Source organism: Drosophila novamexicana, unplaced genomic scaffold, assembly GCF_003285875.2.
Source record: "Drosophila novamexicana strain 15010-1031.04,08,12 unplaced genomic scaffold, DnovRS2.1 tig00000877-arrow-arrow-pilon, whole genome shotgun sequence".
NCBI classification, from domain to species: domain Eukaryota; kingdom Metazoa; phylum Arthropoda; class Insecta; order Diptera; family Drosophilidae; genus Drosophila; species Drosophila novamexicana.
Genome location: NW_020824831.1, coordinates 1,903,373 through 1,923,081, shown reverse-complemented (window position 1 = coordinate 1,923,081; position 19,709 = coordinate 1,903,373). Strand labels below are relative to the sequence as shown.

At 39.2% G+C, this 19,709-nt stretch overlaps 1 protein-coding gene across 9 annotated transcripts in view; it reads left to right on the top strand.

The window, feature by feature from the left end:
• Nucleotides 1-19,709, top strand: part of LOC115764851 — a 119,568-nt gene that overhangs the window by 71,830 nt on the left and 28,029 nt on the right. For 8 of the 9 annotated variants that reach the window (XR_004018053.1, XR_004018052.1, XM_030708101.1 and 5 more), the window contains one exon: nucleotides 11,627-11,654. Coding sequence is in view for 7 of the 9 variants with exons in the window: in XM_030708101.1 (XP_030563961.1) it covers nucleotides 11,627-11,654 (28 nt within the window). In the remaining 2 variants the exon portion in view is untranslated. Of the gene's footprint in view, nucleotides 1-11,626; nucleotides 11,655-14,675; nucleotides 14,735-19,709 lie in introns of those variants that run through there. The other variant, XM_030708109.1, reaches the window with a different exon arrangement.

Here is a 19,709-nt window from a genome sequence, read left to right as displayed (position 1 = left end):
TATAAATTGCCTTAATTTGTACTTTTGCGCAGTCAAATAAAGTCGTTTAGGCATTTTAAAGTGCACATTTGTGGATTTTTTTAATTCAAAGTTCATTTGGTCTTAAATCGTCTTATTTATTTTTAATATATACATAACATATATATTTTTTGCGCAATTTTTGGTCACCTTACTGATTATTCATAACGGATAAATATTTTATATTATTATATATATATATATATATAATCTTAAAGCTCCAATTCCTTTGTGTTATATATATACGTAGAAAAACTTTTTGATCTCTTCCGGTTTGATATATATATATATATATATATATATATATATATATATATATATATATATATATGTATATATTCAGCTTACGCAGATTTGGCATACAACAGGGAACAACTCGCTTTAGTGATTAATTTTCGCTATTTACATTTTAAATTTCAAAAAGTTACCCATTAAACAACGATACTAAAACAACATTTATAAGCTTTATTTTTATTTAATATTGATTTAATTTTATGTGATTTTTTTTAAAAATCATATTCATTTCATTCAATCAATAAAAACCGTAATAAAATCGTATATATTTCTTAAAGAAAATTGTCTTTAATCGGATTTCTATTTTTTTCTAACGAATTTAAACGATGGGAACGGGAGCAAAGCTTTATGAGCCCCAAAGCCAAATAGTTTCTGTTATACGAGTTTAGTATTCAAATACATAAAATAAATCGTTCAAATTTTATTGCTTTTAGCTTTACGACTGTACGATTGGCTAAACAATTACTTTATAACTTGGCATTTGTCAATATCTCTATAAATCTTTATAATAACAACAGTTATAAGAATGCACATCTAGTTTTATTTTCAAAGCAAGTTATCCATAATCTTAAATAATAGTATTGTGAAATGTGCAGGTAAATATCTAGATAAGCGATGATCGATTCTTTGTGATTCCCGTCGCTGTTTTTGAATTCATTGTGAATATAAGCGATTCGCTTTTGACTTAAGACAAAGAACTCGCTGCGGCGGGCAGTGGAAAAGATTTTCAAGTAAAGTGAATGCTTTGAGAATTTTAATTGGGTTGCCCACTTTTGCATCTCAAGAACGAAAAACAGACATTTTGTCTGGTGCCCAGATTCGAGTTCGGGCTTGGGGCCTTAATTAAAGCATTTTAAAAATCACCAGGCATATTTTCATGGCCTGTCGGAGAAACGCATTAAAATGGGCGACGCGCTGCGGCTATCGACATTGGCCCCACCCCAACCACACCCGCACCTCCATCCACTTTTCCCTCAGCACTAGTCCCAGTCACACGACTATACATACCCATCTTCTTTGGCCCCTCACTTGACTCTTGTTATAAGTACATCACAGAACGATGTGGGATTCGATGTCTCTCGGCACCATTGCGAGATGGAGATGCGGCCGCCATTGAAATTCAAAGCGCAAACTTGCTGCATTTATCAGGCTCGGGCGACTCCTTGGATAACCGATCGGACTGTTTGACATGCATAATATCTGATACTGATACACATACACATACTATATGCCGTTCATATGGCTCGAATATTGTACCCTTGCTGAGGGTATTACAATTTTGTCGGGAAATGCGTAACGCGTAGATGAAGGAATCTACGATTCTACGGGGTATACATATTTTTAATTTTCAAAAATAAATATACCTACTAAATACTAGGGGAGAAATATTTTTCGCAAAAGTCACCTGGATTAGACAGTCATATCATAAAGATGGCTTTTGAAATGATCGATTTCTTGAATAAACAATATTTCCTTTTGTTTTGAGGTAAGCTCAACCAAACTGGCCACGAGCTCTGCTGTGCTTGTAAAATTCTATCAGCTTTGAAATGATATATAGAAAGTTAAATTAACATTTCTTGTTTTTGCAGCACATCTGAAATAGGTTCGCAAGGGTATTTCATCATCGGTGTGATGAAGATAACAATTGTTCTGGCTCTTTTTCTGAATGTTTTTCAAAACAGTTTTATTTATGTTTTCCCTTCGCGCGTAAAAGGCACTTCAAAATGAGCAATGTCTCTGATCTAATTGCCATTGCGCACACCAAACCCAAACCCTATCCCAGTGCTTGGCACTTGACACTCAAGTGGCGGTCGTCTCCATGCCCATTCGTATGCCCCAGCTAGAGGCAGGCCTAGAGGCAGGCCAAACCACCAAAAGGCATTTTGATAGAAAACTAGATTTCAATATTTTCAAATGCGTTCTTGTCTTGTGTCTTGTTTCTGTTCATATTTCCAGCTCGTAATTTATCAACAAAATTCCACGCCGTCGCTGGCACATCAGTCACCAGTCCCAGATCTTAGTCCATGAGTTGACCCACGGCTTATCTTGCCCATTTCTTCACATTTGTAAGCGGTGGAAACTCGAATAAGTAAATAAATGATTTTGTGTGCCTATTTCTGGTTGGCGGAGGCAGCGATCAGCAACCAGCCTTTGTGGTTGGTGTTTTGTTTTATTTTTAATTTGGAATGCGGTAAATATTTATTTCACTCACCCGGGTGTCAGCGAAGACTCCACTCTTTTATTTATTTTTTTTTTTTTGTAATTCAGTTTTTACGATCCTGAATTAACACATGTTCCGTTCCCGTTAACAGATTGGTGCCCCATATCCAACTGGTCTCTTGGGAATGAGACTGGGCCTTCATGCTGTACATTTTCATATATCTCTGGACACATTAACATGCAGAAATCTTATCGAGTCAGCTCAGTTGTCAGATGCTACTTTACAAGATTTCAAAACGACAAACTCGCTATTTACCCCAAGATAATTAAATTTGGAAAGTAAATGAGTTACAATAGTCGATCAACTTTTCTTAACAATAACCTTATCTTTTTTTACGCATTATAAGTATAAAACTGTGGTATGTGGAAAGGCTACAATTTTCCTCTTCCCTAAATAAAGAAAATATTTTTGTTGCTTTGAGTAAAAGACTTTTTGAAATAGTTTATTTTACAGTTTTGTAGCCTTTCTTAAATGTAATTTCATATATAACATTACTTACACAAATCTTTGTCGATCTTAAGTATCGTATCGTTTATATAAAGCTTTCTGAAGGGCTTACGAAAAGTTTATAATTCTGTAGTTTATCTGAAAGATAATTTAAATTGATGGGCAAATCTGTTTCTGTTAAAAAATCCTATAGTCATATTGGCACAGATTTATGGATAAGCGACTAAGTTATATATATATGCGAAAGTTATGGCTACATACAAGATGAGACTCTTAAAAATAGGCCTAAGACAGTTGGGAGTGCTCGTTTAGCTCGACATGCCCTGGATCCAGAACCAAGCTGTCACAACAAACAATTTAGCTTACTTCTATGAAAGTTCTTCTTCTTCCAACCTATGGTAAATGCTCTCGTGGTTTATGAAATTTTCAGGGCACATATATCGCATTCGAATGTGTGAAAGACCAAAACGTAAGACTTTGCCTACAAAAATTAATTTATTTTTCCCATATTAAATGGTTTCAGGGTGTAAAAACAACTACATTTTGAAACAATAAAAAATTAAAAGCTTTACCCCAGAAAAATCGACCAAAAGAGATGCAGCAAAAAATATGTGTTTGCAGCCAACTTCAAAAAATGCTAGACTTCTGACATTAACTATATAGTTGGTGTTATAAAAATGCCACCCGCAGCTATGGAAAATTGGTGTTTTTTGTTTATTCATGAGTTTTTCGATAATTCATGAAATTTTATTGCAGGCCTATTTGCTGCAATCCGATTGGCTTTAAACTTTTTTAAAGCTCTCCATGAAAACGCAATTATTCTTGTTTCACCGAACTGAAAAAGTCGACCCTAAAGCAAAAAGCGGTTACTTGCAACACTTTGTTTTTCAACTGATCCTCTTCAAATTTATTTTTAAGTCAGTAGTGGGAAACTAAATTTCGCCACTAGAGAAAAATTGTTTGAAGAGTGATGCGAACTAATATAAAAAAGGCTTGTTCCGGTATTACCCGGGTATTACAATACAAATAATATATACTTGATGATATATAAAGCAAATCATATACGTGCAACCCAAAAATATTTAAACATTATATTTATATACTCTCAACCTAAACATTTAACATGGATAAAATGCAATAAGCAAACGACAATATCTCCGACCAACATAAACATATTCTTGATCCACATGCATAACACGTCGATCTCGGAAGCTCCATAAACTATAGAGATCAACAATTACGAATTTCACAATACTTTCTCACCATATCTGCAATCTCTTTCACATTACACTTTACTATTTATGTTTTGTCTTTTGTCTCTCTTTCACTTTTCATATCTCGCTCCTTCCATTTTTATTTACTTTTCCTTCTTCTCTGCACTAACCGTATATGTTTATAGGATTTTTCCATTTTAAAAAAAATATATTAATATTTTTTTTTATTCCTTCTATGGATAAATTATTCAATATTATATTTTTTTTTAAGTTTATATTAATTTTAAACATTTTCCATCAATCCGTATTTAGCTTAAAATAAATAAATATCCAAAATCAATTGCAATTGGTGTCCAAAATTTTGTGTATTCCTTGTTAAATCTGATTTCTCCTTAAGTCCTGGAAACCATTTTTATTATTCCGTCGTAGTACTTGGCGTCCATCCCCCTTCTTCAACAATGGAAATCATCGTATAAAAAAATATGGTCTGCGATTAGCTGATATAAAATAATACGCAATTTAAAAATAGGTAATCCAAACAAAAATTTCATTGTTATTATAGCTGAAGTTGCGGTTTTGTATGTTGAATAACAAGAGGAGGAGTTATTCAATTTCCATGGGAGTTGCAGCAAATGTGGCCATTAAATAAATTAAGGCGGACATTTATGTTCGGGGAACAGCAGAAGCGACCAAGACAAAAGTAACCCTTGACTGAGGCCCTTTAAAAACCTTGCCGAGTGCTTGCTCTGTGCACCTGAGAAACGGGGTGGCTTCTTGCGATTTTCAGCTTGGCAGTTATTAAATAAGCAGAAAGGGGAACATTTCAAATCAAACTGGGCGGGATAGTCTTCAAATTCATCCAAATAAAAGAGTTTTGCAACATGGCCATTTACCGTTTCCCGTTTCCCGTCCGCCACTTTCACTTTTCCAGTGAGCAGTCCTTGATTTACGGCCGTGTCCTTACCGATTTGCAGACTATAGACTCTGAGCGTGCGTGTACCTGTATTTTTTTATGATTCTGTCCAATGAAATTGCAACAATTGTCACCGAAATCCCTACAACCCTTTGTGAGATGCTGACGCGCCTGTAACCTGACGAGAGGTAACCGCGACGAGGACGACGACGCAGTTTCGCTTCCATAGAAATCGTTGAAAACGCAATATCTAGCTTTGACCCAGAGACAATGCGTCTCAGCTGCCTGTTTGACAGCAATATAAATCCGTTTATGCCGCATTCCATAAAAAAGATGCGAGTTTTTTGCTGAACCGTGCAAATTTTGTGTTTTTTCTACAAGAATTTTACGCTCGCAAGGGTACGTTTTCCTAGATTTAACCCTAACCCCTTCGCGGCTGGGCACCTGATGCCCGAATGCTTTCATTAGACTCTGGCGACACAGGTATACCTACGGAGTTGTACAGACCACTCACGCCTCGCTGCGAGCTATAATCATAGTAAAAATTGGTCATCAAATCATGCGAGTTACAGGAAATTACGTACATCTCTCAAGGCGCCTACGCGGCTCTATTCGAAGAACAATTTATTTTTGTAATTAGAAATGCGGGCGGTCGCTCCAAGTTCAATTAATGGTCTTACAATTCAGCGCCAATGAGTCCTTAATGGAAAGTTGGGGCGACCGCGGCTAGGCAAGTCCTCATGCAATTACATTAAGTCCACGAGCCTTTTGCTCCTGCTGACTTTCACTTGCTTGATTATCATTATCACTAATACATATTATAGGCTTTCGATTTTGTGGCCAATCAACGACAACGGCGTCCATCTGCATATGCAACCAAGATGAAGCGGGTGCAGGAGGCCATGAAAGTAAATTGATCAATTGGGTAAAATTAAGCTGGCTTTTCTCGGTACCCATTCCCGTGGCTCGACCTGGGAGTTGCGTGTCGATTTGTAGTTGATTTCATTAATAAATAAGCCAGGGCATGGACACGTCTTATGTGGAGTACTGTTTTTTCTCTGTCTTTACTTTTGGGGGTGGTGGCTATAGGCAATGCAGCGTTGCCAGATGGCCGGAAGAAACAAAAATGACAGCAGAGAAACAGATTTTTATATTTTGGTAAATATATATCATATTTGACTTATTGAAAGCCTGTCCACAGATCAAATTTATTTTTAATAAAGATGTCAATATAAAGCAACCTACTGGGCTTTCCTTAAATTTGTTAGTTAAATGTAAAATAATAGAAAATTAATAGCAACATTTCCAAATAGTTGTTCGAAATGCATTACGAATATCTCCATTGTCTTTAACTGTCCATGTTCTCACCCACTGTAGATTCTTTGTTTTGTTTTCGTTGCTAACACATCTGCCATCATCATAAATTGCATGAAAAGTATCTATGTTTTTTGCGAAATTGAGCAATTTTATTAAAATTCCAAAACCGGCAAAGGGGCCTCATCTAGCATCAGCATCTCACAGCAGTCCCCATTTATATACGATACGTACATATAAGTATATGTATAGTATACTAGTACACTCGCATATATGTTGCTTTAAGTTTGAATAATGCCACGCAGACGAGGACTGCACGGAACAGGACGAATCATGACAAGAAGGATGAGGGCATCCTTGATAGTGTCATATTGCACAAATTGCCAGTGTGTATGTGTGTGTGTGAGTGTATGAGTGTGTGCGCTGCTGCTGAAGTTTTTCCTCCAGGTCGTCGTTGCTTTTATATAAACATGAGGCAAGATTAGATACAAATTACACCACAACTTTCAAGGTGGACGTCCTCCTTGCTGTCCGCCTTCTGTTTTTCTGGCAATTTGCACACCTTGCTGGTGCTTCTGCTCCGTCTGCTGCTGTCGTATCCATAAGTTACAAGCACAAAGTATCTGTAGCCAGGCTGCAAAAGCAACAGCAAGAGCAACAAATGCAATAACAGGAAAAGTTTCGCCCCATGCTCGGTATAGGGAAAATGGCAAACGACGAGCTACGAGGCGAAATGAAACAGGAGACAGGCAAATGGCATGGCCTTAAGGATGAGCAGGGGAGGTGGGGGCCATGGGGGACAGTGCCACACCCAATTGGGGAGCAGCTCCCAAGCTGTGAGAGTTTTTTATTTATTTACTTCTTTCATACATTTTTGCTAGCGATTATAAAATGTACGAAAAAATGAAAAACTATGGCAAGGCCGTGGGGATCCATTCGCCATCGCGTGGGCCTCGCAATATAACCAAATAATTTATGTTTGCCAAATTCAAACTTTACTTATGTTTGCAAAAAGTTTGCCCTTGCCCTTTTTTGTGATTTGCTACCGGGGCGCATAAGGCAGAAAATTTCATCGAGCAGATGACTGTGTGGGCGGATGCGAAGCCAGTTGATGGGCGCGTCCTCGACCGCCACCCCTCTTAGCTCGAGACTCACTCGGTGGCACGTTTGCAAAATGGCCCGATGCGTGTCTGGAATACATTTTCGTGTTTGCCAAAAAGAAATGAGAGCTAAGCAAAAGTTTGGGCAGGGCTTCTAGCCCCACTCCTGCGCCTGCCCATTACCTTGCGCCCGATGCTCCCTTCTGTGCATTTGTACATATTGGCGGTTGTATTTTGATGCAAAGTTATGTGAAATTGTTTGCCAGCCAACATGAGAAGAGGCATTTTGTGTTTTCTTAAATTTAAGTCAAGTCCGAATTACACATAGGCTCATATACAAGCACATTGTTGTCGAGGCACACCGTCGAAGACTTCCCTTAACCTTAAACATTTCCGCTTCCAGGCCCACGCCCAAGCCTGGACCAGTACATACCCTCGCGAAGGATTTAATGTTAATTGCGGCCTTTGTTTGGGTTTTCATTCACTGTCCAGCTGTTGCCCGCCCACATAGTTCCACCCTGCTATCCCATTTCAAATTGTTTAAATTTCTGAAAGAGTTTTATTATTATGTTTTGCTAAACGGCTTCAAATTTCTCTTAAGAGATTGAATAAGATTAAAATAACCTTAGCTTGTTGGTGTAAATATAAATGTTTCAATATTCTATGACCATAGGAATAATATTTTGACTTGAAACAAAGTTGAATACCTTTGATATATCTGATTGTACATTTTTCGGTCTATGTACGCATATTTTAACTAGTGGTAATATCGGGTTATGGCAAAAAAACAGTCTCTCTCCATGTCCATCTATCTGTGGGTTCTTCCGTCTTGATTAAAGCTTCGATCTCTAAAATAATAAGAGGCAGAGATTAACAATTTCTACGGCAATCAATAATTCTATCTCCAAAACCGTAAGCATTAAATTTGTATAGTAGATACAGTTTCAAAATATTTAGCTTTTTAGATTGTAAAAACACTTTTTTAAACTTTTGCCTTGAAATTTGGTATTTATACATATTAAAGAGCATTCGTGCCCTGAAATTTTATTGAAAGAATCATACAATATACAACGAAGTATTTCAAGAAAACATTTTCCTTTAGTCTAGGAGAAGAAGAGGCACAACAGCAGCTAAAGCTGTTTTTATACGGAAAGTTCGCATGTTATACAAACATGCACTCCGGATTGGAGCATCTTGTTTTAATTTTATTTGATTATTTGCTTAAAGTATACCAAAGAAAACTTCCTTATAACAGAGAAAATACCAGAATAGGTGTCAATATGCGGCAGGACGTTGAAAGCTCAGGGCAGGGAGCATCAAAAACAAAAAGAACGACAGAATTTAAGCCGAAAACTGTCAACTTAAATATCGTAAAACGTCGATTGTATTGCTTATAATTCTGTGCATTAAAAACACAAAGTTAATGTGCCTAAAGCTTCAGTTGCGGGACCTGTCCGTGCCAGCGCCGGCAAGGAGCGCAACTGGGACGGGAAAGTATCGGATTGGCAGACCTCAAACCCGGCGCTCCTTAATGGAAGAAGACTCGAACGCTCGTAAAAGCCAGTGGGTTAGGGCAGCGGGAAATGAGAATGGGAATCGAAACTGTGGCTAACGAATGCACCGCTGAGCACTTAAATAATGGAATTTGTTTGTTTTGTTTGCCTGGCAGTGCGCTGTCAGTGCGAGGAAAAGGCAGTCGCAGTCGCCGTCTCTGTTGTACCTTCTTTGCATCTCTCTTTTGCCCACAGAGCTACTATCCCGGCATGAGCATGTGCATCTGGCACACTTACCGCGCAATTAATGGCGCATTTAAATGTTTAATTTAGGCGCTTACAGTCCGCTCATAAATGGCAGCCAGTCGCCGGGGGGATCTCTTACCATATGGAGATTAAAAGGTCTCTTGCTCTTATCCAATTATGTCTAGATGCAGTTGCTTTTAGCTGTAGTGGTACTCGCTTGCATTTTGATCTCCAGACCGGATCAGCAACTGGTCCTCGAAAGCACTCACCTAAGAATGCTAAGACTAGCTCACGACATTTTATACGCCATTACCGAATTTGCATTAATGTCACATCTTTTTGATGGCTTTTGTTTTGCGTGTTTAGACATTTTGCATGCAAATCATACGAAATGAGTTCATTTGACTCCATTTTAGGCGCTTCACTGTGGTCGGCATTGTTAACACTTTATATATCCAATCATCATCTAGAATAAGTATCATTTTGATTATTAATATTATTGCATATTATGAGCTTGAATAGATATGACCTAACATACATATATGGGGATATTTGACACCTTTCGCATTCCCTTGGACTCGCCTGGAATCAGTTGGTCGCTTTTATACTTTAGCATTGTTTTTAGCATTTAGCAACTTCTCGCTCAACCAGTAAAACCTGTCAGCTGTTGAACTCATAATACAATACATAAATTTCTTCAATAGAAAAAATCATTTAAGGCTTTTAATTATATCGTATATTTTATGAGACACAATACAGTATCTTAAACAATGTTGAGGCAGCAAAAAAGTTCTTTAAATTTATAAAACAAAAACACATAGCCTTTTGTAACTTCTGAGTTTAGTTGCAAGTATATTTTCAACTAAGAAGAATGCGTACGCCACGCGTAAGACATTGTGTGATCGTAAAACAATTTGTTGCAAAATTCAGCTATCGACCAGAAAATTGCCCTATTAAAATATTAATCCTTCCTCTTGGCAGTCTGCCGCTTCCAACCGTAACTATTGCATATGTTTCCCTTAACCAAATGCCAGGCCCAGGCACGAACTCGAACCGCCTCTGTCCTTACATCTAAATGTATGCGGAACTCTCGCTTTCGCCTTTAAAGATCATAAATTAGTTTTAATGGTCGCTTGCCGTTCATTTTACTGCAGGAGATGTTGTTTTTGTGTAGTCTCGCAAATAAAGTGAAAATCTAAAAAATCGTCAAAAGGCGAAAAATTTCTTGGGCTGTTTTGTCTTGACTAGTTTCCTCTCCGTGCGCCGCTCGTCAAAGAGTTGCAATTATAAATTTTAATTGCACACTGAATGCTCGGGAAAAAGTGGTTGTCCCTGGCCCTTCTAAAGAGGCACATAGTTGCCTTAAGGGCTGACTTAATGGTCTTTAAAGGAACATTAAACGCTGAATTATGATTTCGAGGTCGCCAAATGAGGCACGATGGATTTCTGCTACAGAACGTGGGCCGGTTGGCTATTAAAAGACTTGCGCATACGAGCTATCAGAGTGAAATTCTCAAATGCCGCACATATGTGTGCACATTCAAACTCACGTATATATGTGTAAATATGTTTATGTATCTACACATATCTATATAGCTTTGCATATTCATGCATATATCGTATATTATTCATGACGCATCCAGACACTTGCTGATGTCTTCTGACAGAAGGTCGTCCGCAGGAATTCAAAATGATGCCTGTCAGTTGGCTTGTTATTTATTGCAGTTGCATGCCCGGGAATCGACTATCTGACCACTTACATACCCTTGTCTCTGTGTCTGCCCCCGTCTCCCTCAACCAAGTCAAAATCCCACTCGCAATCGACAAATGCATTTAAAAATTCAATTTCATTGTATTTTCTGTGGCCTGTCGCAAAGCACAAATCCAGCCCCAGACTCGAGCTCAAGCGATCGTCCGTCTCCCTCCTTAATGCACGTTTAACAATATATATTATATATACACACATATATCTGTCAGGGTTTCTTTTTTTTTTAAGAATTAATACGAGTTCCATGTGGACGTTCAAGCTGAACAAGAAATGCATAAATTACTTCAGCAGACTTGATTTCCCCGATTTTGGCTTGCACCTCGTTATTCCACAACGAATCGTCTAAAATCTTTGTCTTAAAGTAATGCAAATAATGGTCTCTCTTGGCTCGTCGTGCTCATCCAATTCGGAGACAAGCTTCTGAGCAGTTCAATGTGCCTCGATTGACCAAAGGCGAGACGCTTAAATGACCCAAAGAATTCATAAAATTACTTGCAAATTCGAATATTTATACGCACCAATTGCGATATTTTTTGACGGATTTTATAAATGCATACTTTATAATTTATTTATTAATCTTTTTCCTCTCTTTTTACAGACTTAGCGGATGGATACTTTACGCATAGGTAAGTCTACATTAGAAAAAAAAAAAACAGAGTCTTTGAAAGACAGCAAATTAACCGAATAATGAAGGCGTTAAACCATAGCAAAAGTAAGGACCATAGCAAAAGTGTGACCAAATATAAAACACGACAACTCAGTATACTTTACTATAAACCCCTTGGGAAAAGTAACTTAATGTCGAAATGTTTAAAAATTTATGAAAAAAAAACTTATTTGAATTTACAATATTTCTGTTAGTAGTTGCTACGCTATTCCCCTTGAAAATTGGTAACAAAAAAAGTGTAAATATTTCGTGCAAATGTGTTTAAATGTAGAACAAGTTATTTTCTACTCCATAAAGGATAAACAGTCGATTTGATTGAGCCATGGTCGTCTGTCTGACTGCCCGTTCGTTTTTTTGCCATTAGTTCAAGTGCGTCGATCTCAGATCTAGACTCTGCTTCTGCTTCTGCACGGGAAAATAAGGTTTTGTTGATAAGACACCACGTTTCTACGAAATCGATAAGAATCGACTTTCATATGCTCATGCAGGTCTCTGAGCTCATAACAGCCAGAAACATCAAAATTATTAAGTACCTTCTTATTTCGTATGCACTTTAAATACTCTTTAGAAAGATACAGCCTTGTGCCGTTACTCAAGAGTCAAGGAATACGGGCTTTCGGGAAGACAAACATAGCTGCAGCACATAGTGCTGGAATGAGTGTTATGACAGCTCGCTGCTGGGTAAAGGGTATCTATGAGTCGAGCACTCCTGACTGGAACACTATTCTTAGCTTTCAAACTGTAATTTTAGTGAGGTAAAACCGGGAACAAGCGCAAAATGCTTAAGACCAAATAAAAGTCTTTGACGTATTTTACTGCCGCGGATATACAAATAGTGTCATGACTTTGTTATAGAGAGTATTCTTAAGCCTACAAGTGATTTTTATAAACTGGTTGTTGTTTCGATATCATAGGGCTGGTCACAAGTACGGTTTTAGTAACAGGCTACAACTTTAATTATAATGTTAAGAAACATTAAAATTGCTGACAAAGTAAAATGCCAAGATTCTTCCGATATGATTTTTCATTTAGTGAGATAACAAAATATTGTGAAATTGTTCAACTAAACTGATAATAAGCAAGGCAATTCTTTAAAAAATTAGAATAAGAAATTTCAAGCACGAAGAAAGCTGCAGCGAATCAAATCGTGCTGTTGTAAACATTGAATATATAAATAATATATATATATATGTTTTTATACAAATAGGTAAACATACAAGAAAATGCGCAATTTATCCTACATACATATTTAATAGATATAAATAACAATTCAATTGCGCTTCTCTTTTTGCACAGTCTTAATATTGCGGTGGTATTTATATTTTGATGCGTGCGATCAGTTAGAAGGGTATAAAGCACTCTGCTTTATTTCAACATATTATACCCTGTACACTCGTGACCAGACACAGTGGAGAGTCCATTTGCCAAACGCCAAGCTTACGTGCTTCCAATTTGAAGAATCGGGCCGTAAATCGTTAATTTTATAGTTAATCGATGCCCATTTATGCGCATAAGCCTCCACTGCATATTAAATACATATGGGTGAGCATTTGAGACGCTATGCCTTACGATATAAATCTGAATGGGCGACAGACAATGTCGAGGTGATTTATTTGTTTTTAAAGACGTGTTTAGCGCACAGTTTCTTAATTGCCCAATCGTTAAACCGACTACACATCATCATAAAAAACGTCGAAGATGGTGTTCTTCTTGCTGATAGCATTCGAGCTATGAGCCAAGAGATAACATCAAAAGTTCAAGCGAACGGGGAAATTTATATGTATATTCATATTCTATTTATACTATTTATACCAGTCTAATTATATGCCTACGTATATATGTCTATATGGATAGGGACAGTTCTAGTTCAATGCAAATAATGGAATATGGAAACAGATACGACATCAGTCAAAATCCCAGCAATGTGCCGAGCGAGCAATCGCACTGCGAGTACCAGCTAAAAACCACCCCAAGAAGACCCGGACAAGAGCAAAAACCAGAACAAGGAGAATGAGAGCAACAAGCAGAGCGAGAGCGAGAGCGAGAACGTGAATAGGAACGACAAGTCGTGGCAATGGCAATGACAGCAACAACAATTTAAGCATTTCCAAAATCAAATATGGCCGAATTAAATTTTCTTGGTCTGCTCTTTGTGCGCTCCTTCGCCGCGGCCATTGTTGCCATGACAACCGATTGCATTCCATTGGGGAGGGAGTAGAGGAGAGAGACAGGGAAGTTGACGGGTCTGGCAGACGATACCGGAGCGCCGCATGTTCATAAATTCATTTGCTGTTTTTGCTGTTGTTGTTGTTGTTGTTGTTTTTGTTTTTGTGTTTGTTGTCAAGTAGGTTTCTCGTTTCGTTATCTCTGGTCTCTGTCGTTGCCGGTTTTTTCCTCTTGCACCGTGTCTCCCCTTGTGAAGTGCGTCGATTGCTGAGGTTCAATGGCTTCTCAGCCGTCGACGCGATCAACAAAATGTCGCTAATCCAATCCATCCGGATAAAGTCAAATATTAAAACTATGTTCGAATTAAAAATCCTTACCATCTTTATGTAACTGAGGCGGCAGTTTCCAATTCCTAACTTCAAACCTAAATCATCAAACGATTTTGATTGAAATTTAAGGTTATCAATCATCAGTATTTTTTTCTCGTTCTAATTAGAATACGTTCATCCCCTATCTTCGCTTATGAGATTTTGCGCAGTCCATGGAAACGCATTGAACTTTAGATGCGGGCCTTAAGCAATAGATGGCGCTGAATGAGTTGCAAAAACTGTCGCCTATAGCGCTGTACAATGTTTAGAAATTGGAAGGAATGGGTTTTATTATCTGAATAGCCTGCCTGCTATATTTTGTGCAAGCTTGATTTTATTTTATTATGGGCTTCGATACGTAAATAATACCTCCAAATAATTATAATAATATGGAAGTAAATTAACAGATAAATTCAGCATTGCATATATTGTATGTTATATTACAGATTTTCTAAAGATTTTGCTATTTAACAACAAATAATGGGATATAAAACTAGAGCTAAGTTTCCACTTGATTACCCTTTAGCAATGGCTAATGACAAATTAGTATGAAGATGTGTCAATGTATCTAAAATGCAGCAGGTCAATGGAAAGAGCTATGCATGAACGCGTTGATAAAGAACTACTTTTGAAGGCAGAGGCACCAAATCAGAATTGTATCACATTTTCTCGTATATCATTTAAATTGTCAATATTCGAACGCGATCTCCGCTTTACAAAGGTAGGCGATCAGATAAACTTGTATAGCAGCCGCTACGCCGACAAGCTGCTGGGGCATCCGAGCGACCCCATCAGCGCCTCCGAAGGTTACACCTAGGACCCAGCGAATTATCAAAATACTTCACAGTATTATGGTATGACCTCCATCTCCAATAAGGTACATATCCCATATCCCAATATAAATATCCCAAATAATAAAACGAAGATTAATTTACATATAATTGTTTTTTTATATTTTTTATTATGAATTTGTAAATTTCTTAGAAATAATTAATTCCTTAATTCATTTTTGGCAACAAAAAGTTTTCTTTATTTTATTTTTAAACTTTATCTAAGTTTAAGTCCGGTAGGCAAAAATGCTCTTTGCTTGAAATTGCTACAATTTAACATAAATGGACTTAGAGGATATTTTTATTTTTTCTCTGTGCCCAAAAGCAAATATTCAAAATAATTGTAGTATCTAAGGAATGGCTCCTGGCTCTAGTCAGCTGCTTCTCATTGTCATCTATGGCTACCGTCGAATAGAGGCGTCCATCAACAGCCACAGCAACAGGTTGCCTAAAGAGTGTTACCCATGAACCACGCAGAATAAAAAGCAAGATAATGAAATAAAAGACGTTTGGTTATCACATAAACACAAATATAATTTAATTTTCGGCCAGTTTAGATTGATCGGATATAAAATACATAATACATTTATTATATAAAATTAACAGTTCTTCCAATATTTACAAAGTGATTTGGTGGTTTACTCAATGAAATCTAAATATATCACACATCCCGCGTCGCTGGTGTTTCCTCGTGTTACGTATACTGAAGGTATACCGGATAGGATACACTCAGGATACATTCAGTATACGTATACGAAGTTGCACAGGCTCTACAATAAGTGCTTCGCTATAAACACCTCAGTTTTCATCGCACGCTCTTCAAACCAAATAATAATATTCGTGCTGCAGGCAGCTACCGTTGTTGACCCGACGATTGCACGGCCGCAACTGAGTCGCCGGCAGGAAAAACTAACCGTCGAGTCCCCGTAATTGTCGTTTCCTTCTTCGTACCGGCTCGTGTCCGTGTCGCGCCGTGTCGTGCCGTGCTGTGCCGTGTCGTGCAGTGTTTCGTTTACCAGCGTTTTCCCCTGAGCAGAACCAGGAAACGCTTCCGGCCTGCGCCTTTGCCGCCGCCTGTCCTTCAATGCAGTTGATGACCGTTTCGGTGGTTGCTGACAATACCATAAGTATCAAGAGTCTAGTATATGATTTAGATAAGACCTAGCACTTGTCCCACAGGACGTGCTGTGGTTCATGGATTTTGCATCTGCAGCCCAGTGGCGCCATTTTGCGTAGCTTTGCTAGTTTTAGCTAGTTCCTGTTAGCAGGTGGAAGAAAATAGAACGCAAGATTAACAATAATAAGTTTACCAAGTTGGTGCCAGTGAATTGGTAATTTCGCCTTCTTCCCAGTGAGGGCAGACTTCAACTAATGCCGCAACTATTTCGCCAATCGCGATAATCACCCTTTGTTGGAACTGGCTGTAAGCAACACACAGAAGCGGAGCCATGCTCAACCTCGCTTCGACTCGCAGCTCCGACTCAGGCTCACGCGCACGTCCTTCCATTTAATCCAAGATGGCAAACACACACCCGATGCAGACGAAAGGCAGCCAGCCAGCCAACCAGCCAAACTCTCTGGCAATCTAATGCCTAAGATAAAATTCAAAATTTATAATATTGCACAGTTTGGCCGATATAAAACGTAAACTTATGGCTCTTGAGGAGTACGTGCCATATTTTTCTGTGTATATGCCACAGTCAGGCACTTCTAAGAGAGTTTGTCGAGTCTTGGGCTGTGCCCAACCCTTGCCAGCCAAGAGTCACGAGCTCGTTATGCTTGTGAGATTTCATTTGTGTTCAGCTAAACGTTCAACCCCCAAGTACTGTGGGCAAAAAAGAGCAACAAGCAGCTTCAAGCCGAGTGTTAAGTGGAACACTTCTTAAACAGTCAATTGGTCTATAGATACTTCCATTAGCACAAATGCAGATTTATTGGATTTTGAACTTGAATACCCATTTAACAAATATAATGCTCGACTCAACGATACCTGTGTCCTATGATCTGCTTTAAGATCAACAAAATAATGTATTAAATGTTAGAAGTAAGAAAACCTATATTAATTAAGCCTTCCATTCTGACTATGACTACACACCACTGTGTTAAACTTGGATATATTTTAATTTAGTAGAAATGATCGTCTACGAGAAAATATAATTTGTTCAAGCATTGTCGGACTTTTATCCATTGTACACAGCGCTATGTAAATGTATCTGTGTGTATGATTTTTTGTTTGCTTAGGGACACCACCGCCACGTGGGTTAGGCGATATAATGGGGGTTGCCGGTTCTAAGAGGGAGGCGTACACACAAAACGGCCGTTACAACCATAAATATCATTTTTTTATTGGCACAACCCTAAATGGCGGCATTTGGCAAAGCAAATTCCAATGCAAAACGCTCCTCCGCTCACGGTAAAAAAATTTGGCGCACAAACCGACGGTCTCACGGGCAAACGGACTGACAAATCGACATATATATAGGCAGAAGAGCCCACATAATGAGCGCCAAGGGCGGTTTTATCCTCAACATGGGATTGCAGTTAGGGTAGGGGTTGGGGTTGGGGTTGGGGTTGGTGATGTACGTTCTTGTCGCCAAGCTCACCTTTAAGAATGTGCGACAATTTGCAAACGCAACGAGCCGTGTGGAGCCGTCACTAACATAACCAGATGGAAGTGGAGCCGGAATCCGTTTGGCCACTGTACGAAAATCTCTCGCCTCAGAAATCGCATAGCACAATGGTACGTGACTTTATGGCTAACGGCTGCCCGGCGTTGCCAAGGTGCTAAACGCTACTCATGAGCACCGCTGCGAGGCGTTGGAGCTGCTACAACGTTTGAAATTTGCACGCTCCATTCAGACGGGCAGCAGAAACTGAAACAGAGGGTCCAACCAACAGACAAAGACGTCATAAACGAGGGGAAACAATTGCTTGAAATTACAGACGCCATTGCGCCATTGTTGGCAGCTGAAGCATACCAAAGCACCCAACCCCAAGCCCAGTCCTCTTTTAAATTTACCCGTGCCTCCCACCTGCCCTAGACCGCCGTGCTACCCCATAGAAGCCATCAGCGCTTTCAGTTGATTGTTTCCTCGCTGGGCGGCAGCCCAACCGCAGCCACACCCTTCAAGCGCCGGCCCGCCCGCATCGATTGTAAAGTCTCCCAAGCCCGGAGCAACTGCTGCTTGATTCTGCATTTGTTACCTCTGTACTGTGTGTGTCTTTGGGGCGTAGTTTCCAAATGAGTTTTTTCTCTCTACTTTGAATTCTCAATTATTTTCTTGCATTTGGATTTTGCTTTCTTTTGAAGTGAGACTGCGCTTACATTTTTTATCACTCATTGGGGATTATGGCTTGATGATTGAAGTTTAATTTAGTTTTTAAATTAGTTTCACCTCGGGCTGACTTTGACTGCAAGCGCTAAAGTAAGCGTAGCGAAATGTTTGTATTGAATTTACAATTTTTAGACTAATAAGATCGGAGAACAAGCTGCCAGCAGAGCTTAAACAGCATCAGGCAATAGTTAAATATATCAAAAGTTTAAGGATATTCCGTTTAATTTCGCAAATCATCTAATCAAATGCCGCATAAGGAATGGCGCTCATAACTGAGTACAGCTGCCGCTCGACACAACTCATAATCAAACCTATTTGATATCAGAATAATTTAAATTTGGAACCTTCAGTGAGTGCATGGCAAATGTGTTTGCGGTTCTTGAAAGTACAACGCGTCCCATTTGTAGTCGGGGAGGCATCTGCACTCATGGTGCGTGCTGGATGCTGGGCAATATTGCGTCAATGACTTGCAAACAAAATTAGAAAAGGCAACCCAAGCGGTGGGTAGCATATGCTGCTGAGTGCGCGCCAGAATCAAAATGACTACACAAACTTTTCAAATTAGATTTCACACCCAAACTAAACATAAGGCGTTGGTCCTTAGACGGCGACAGACGCGGAGGTGGAGGGGCGACGACTAAGACGTCGCATTGACTCTGAGGATGAGCACCACCAGTCTAAGCTCAAGATGAACGCCACGCCACAGCCATGACACTTGCGCCCAGAGTTTGCCACCGTATTTGTATTTTAGTTAAATGGGTTGGATCGGTCGGTGGCGTACAGGCAACAGCCGTGCTAAGCCCCAAGTGGAAACTCTGAAATGGACACAATTAGTGTGCAATTTATGCGCCATAAAACTGCAGCAACAACAGCAGCAGCTGACAACGAGACGATGATTGTCTCTTGTCTGCGCCGCAATTTGAATGTTCAAATAAGACTCCCCGCTTACGCCATGGCCACGCCTTTGCCGCTTTCCCCATACCTCTCCCCACTCTGTCTGGAAGCAGTTTTCCACTTGAAGCAGCGCGTGGGCAACAGTCGCAATTACCCACAGATACACATGTTCATCCATACAAGGCTGACGGTCGAAGTCAAGCTCGACAATTTGACAATGCCCAACGAAAGCGGACTTCACCTCCGCACATCCATATTTTCATCCGTCTAGCCGTATGTGGCTCCGTAGCCTCATTGTGGTACGTTAAGCGCGTGGCTTTAAATTAAATGCGACGTGGCGTATGCATGCATGAGCCTTACATGGAAGCCACTGCTGCTGCGAGTGTGAATTCTCCGGCGTGGACAGGGCATTCTTACAGCT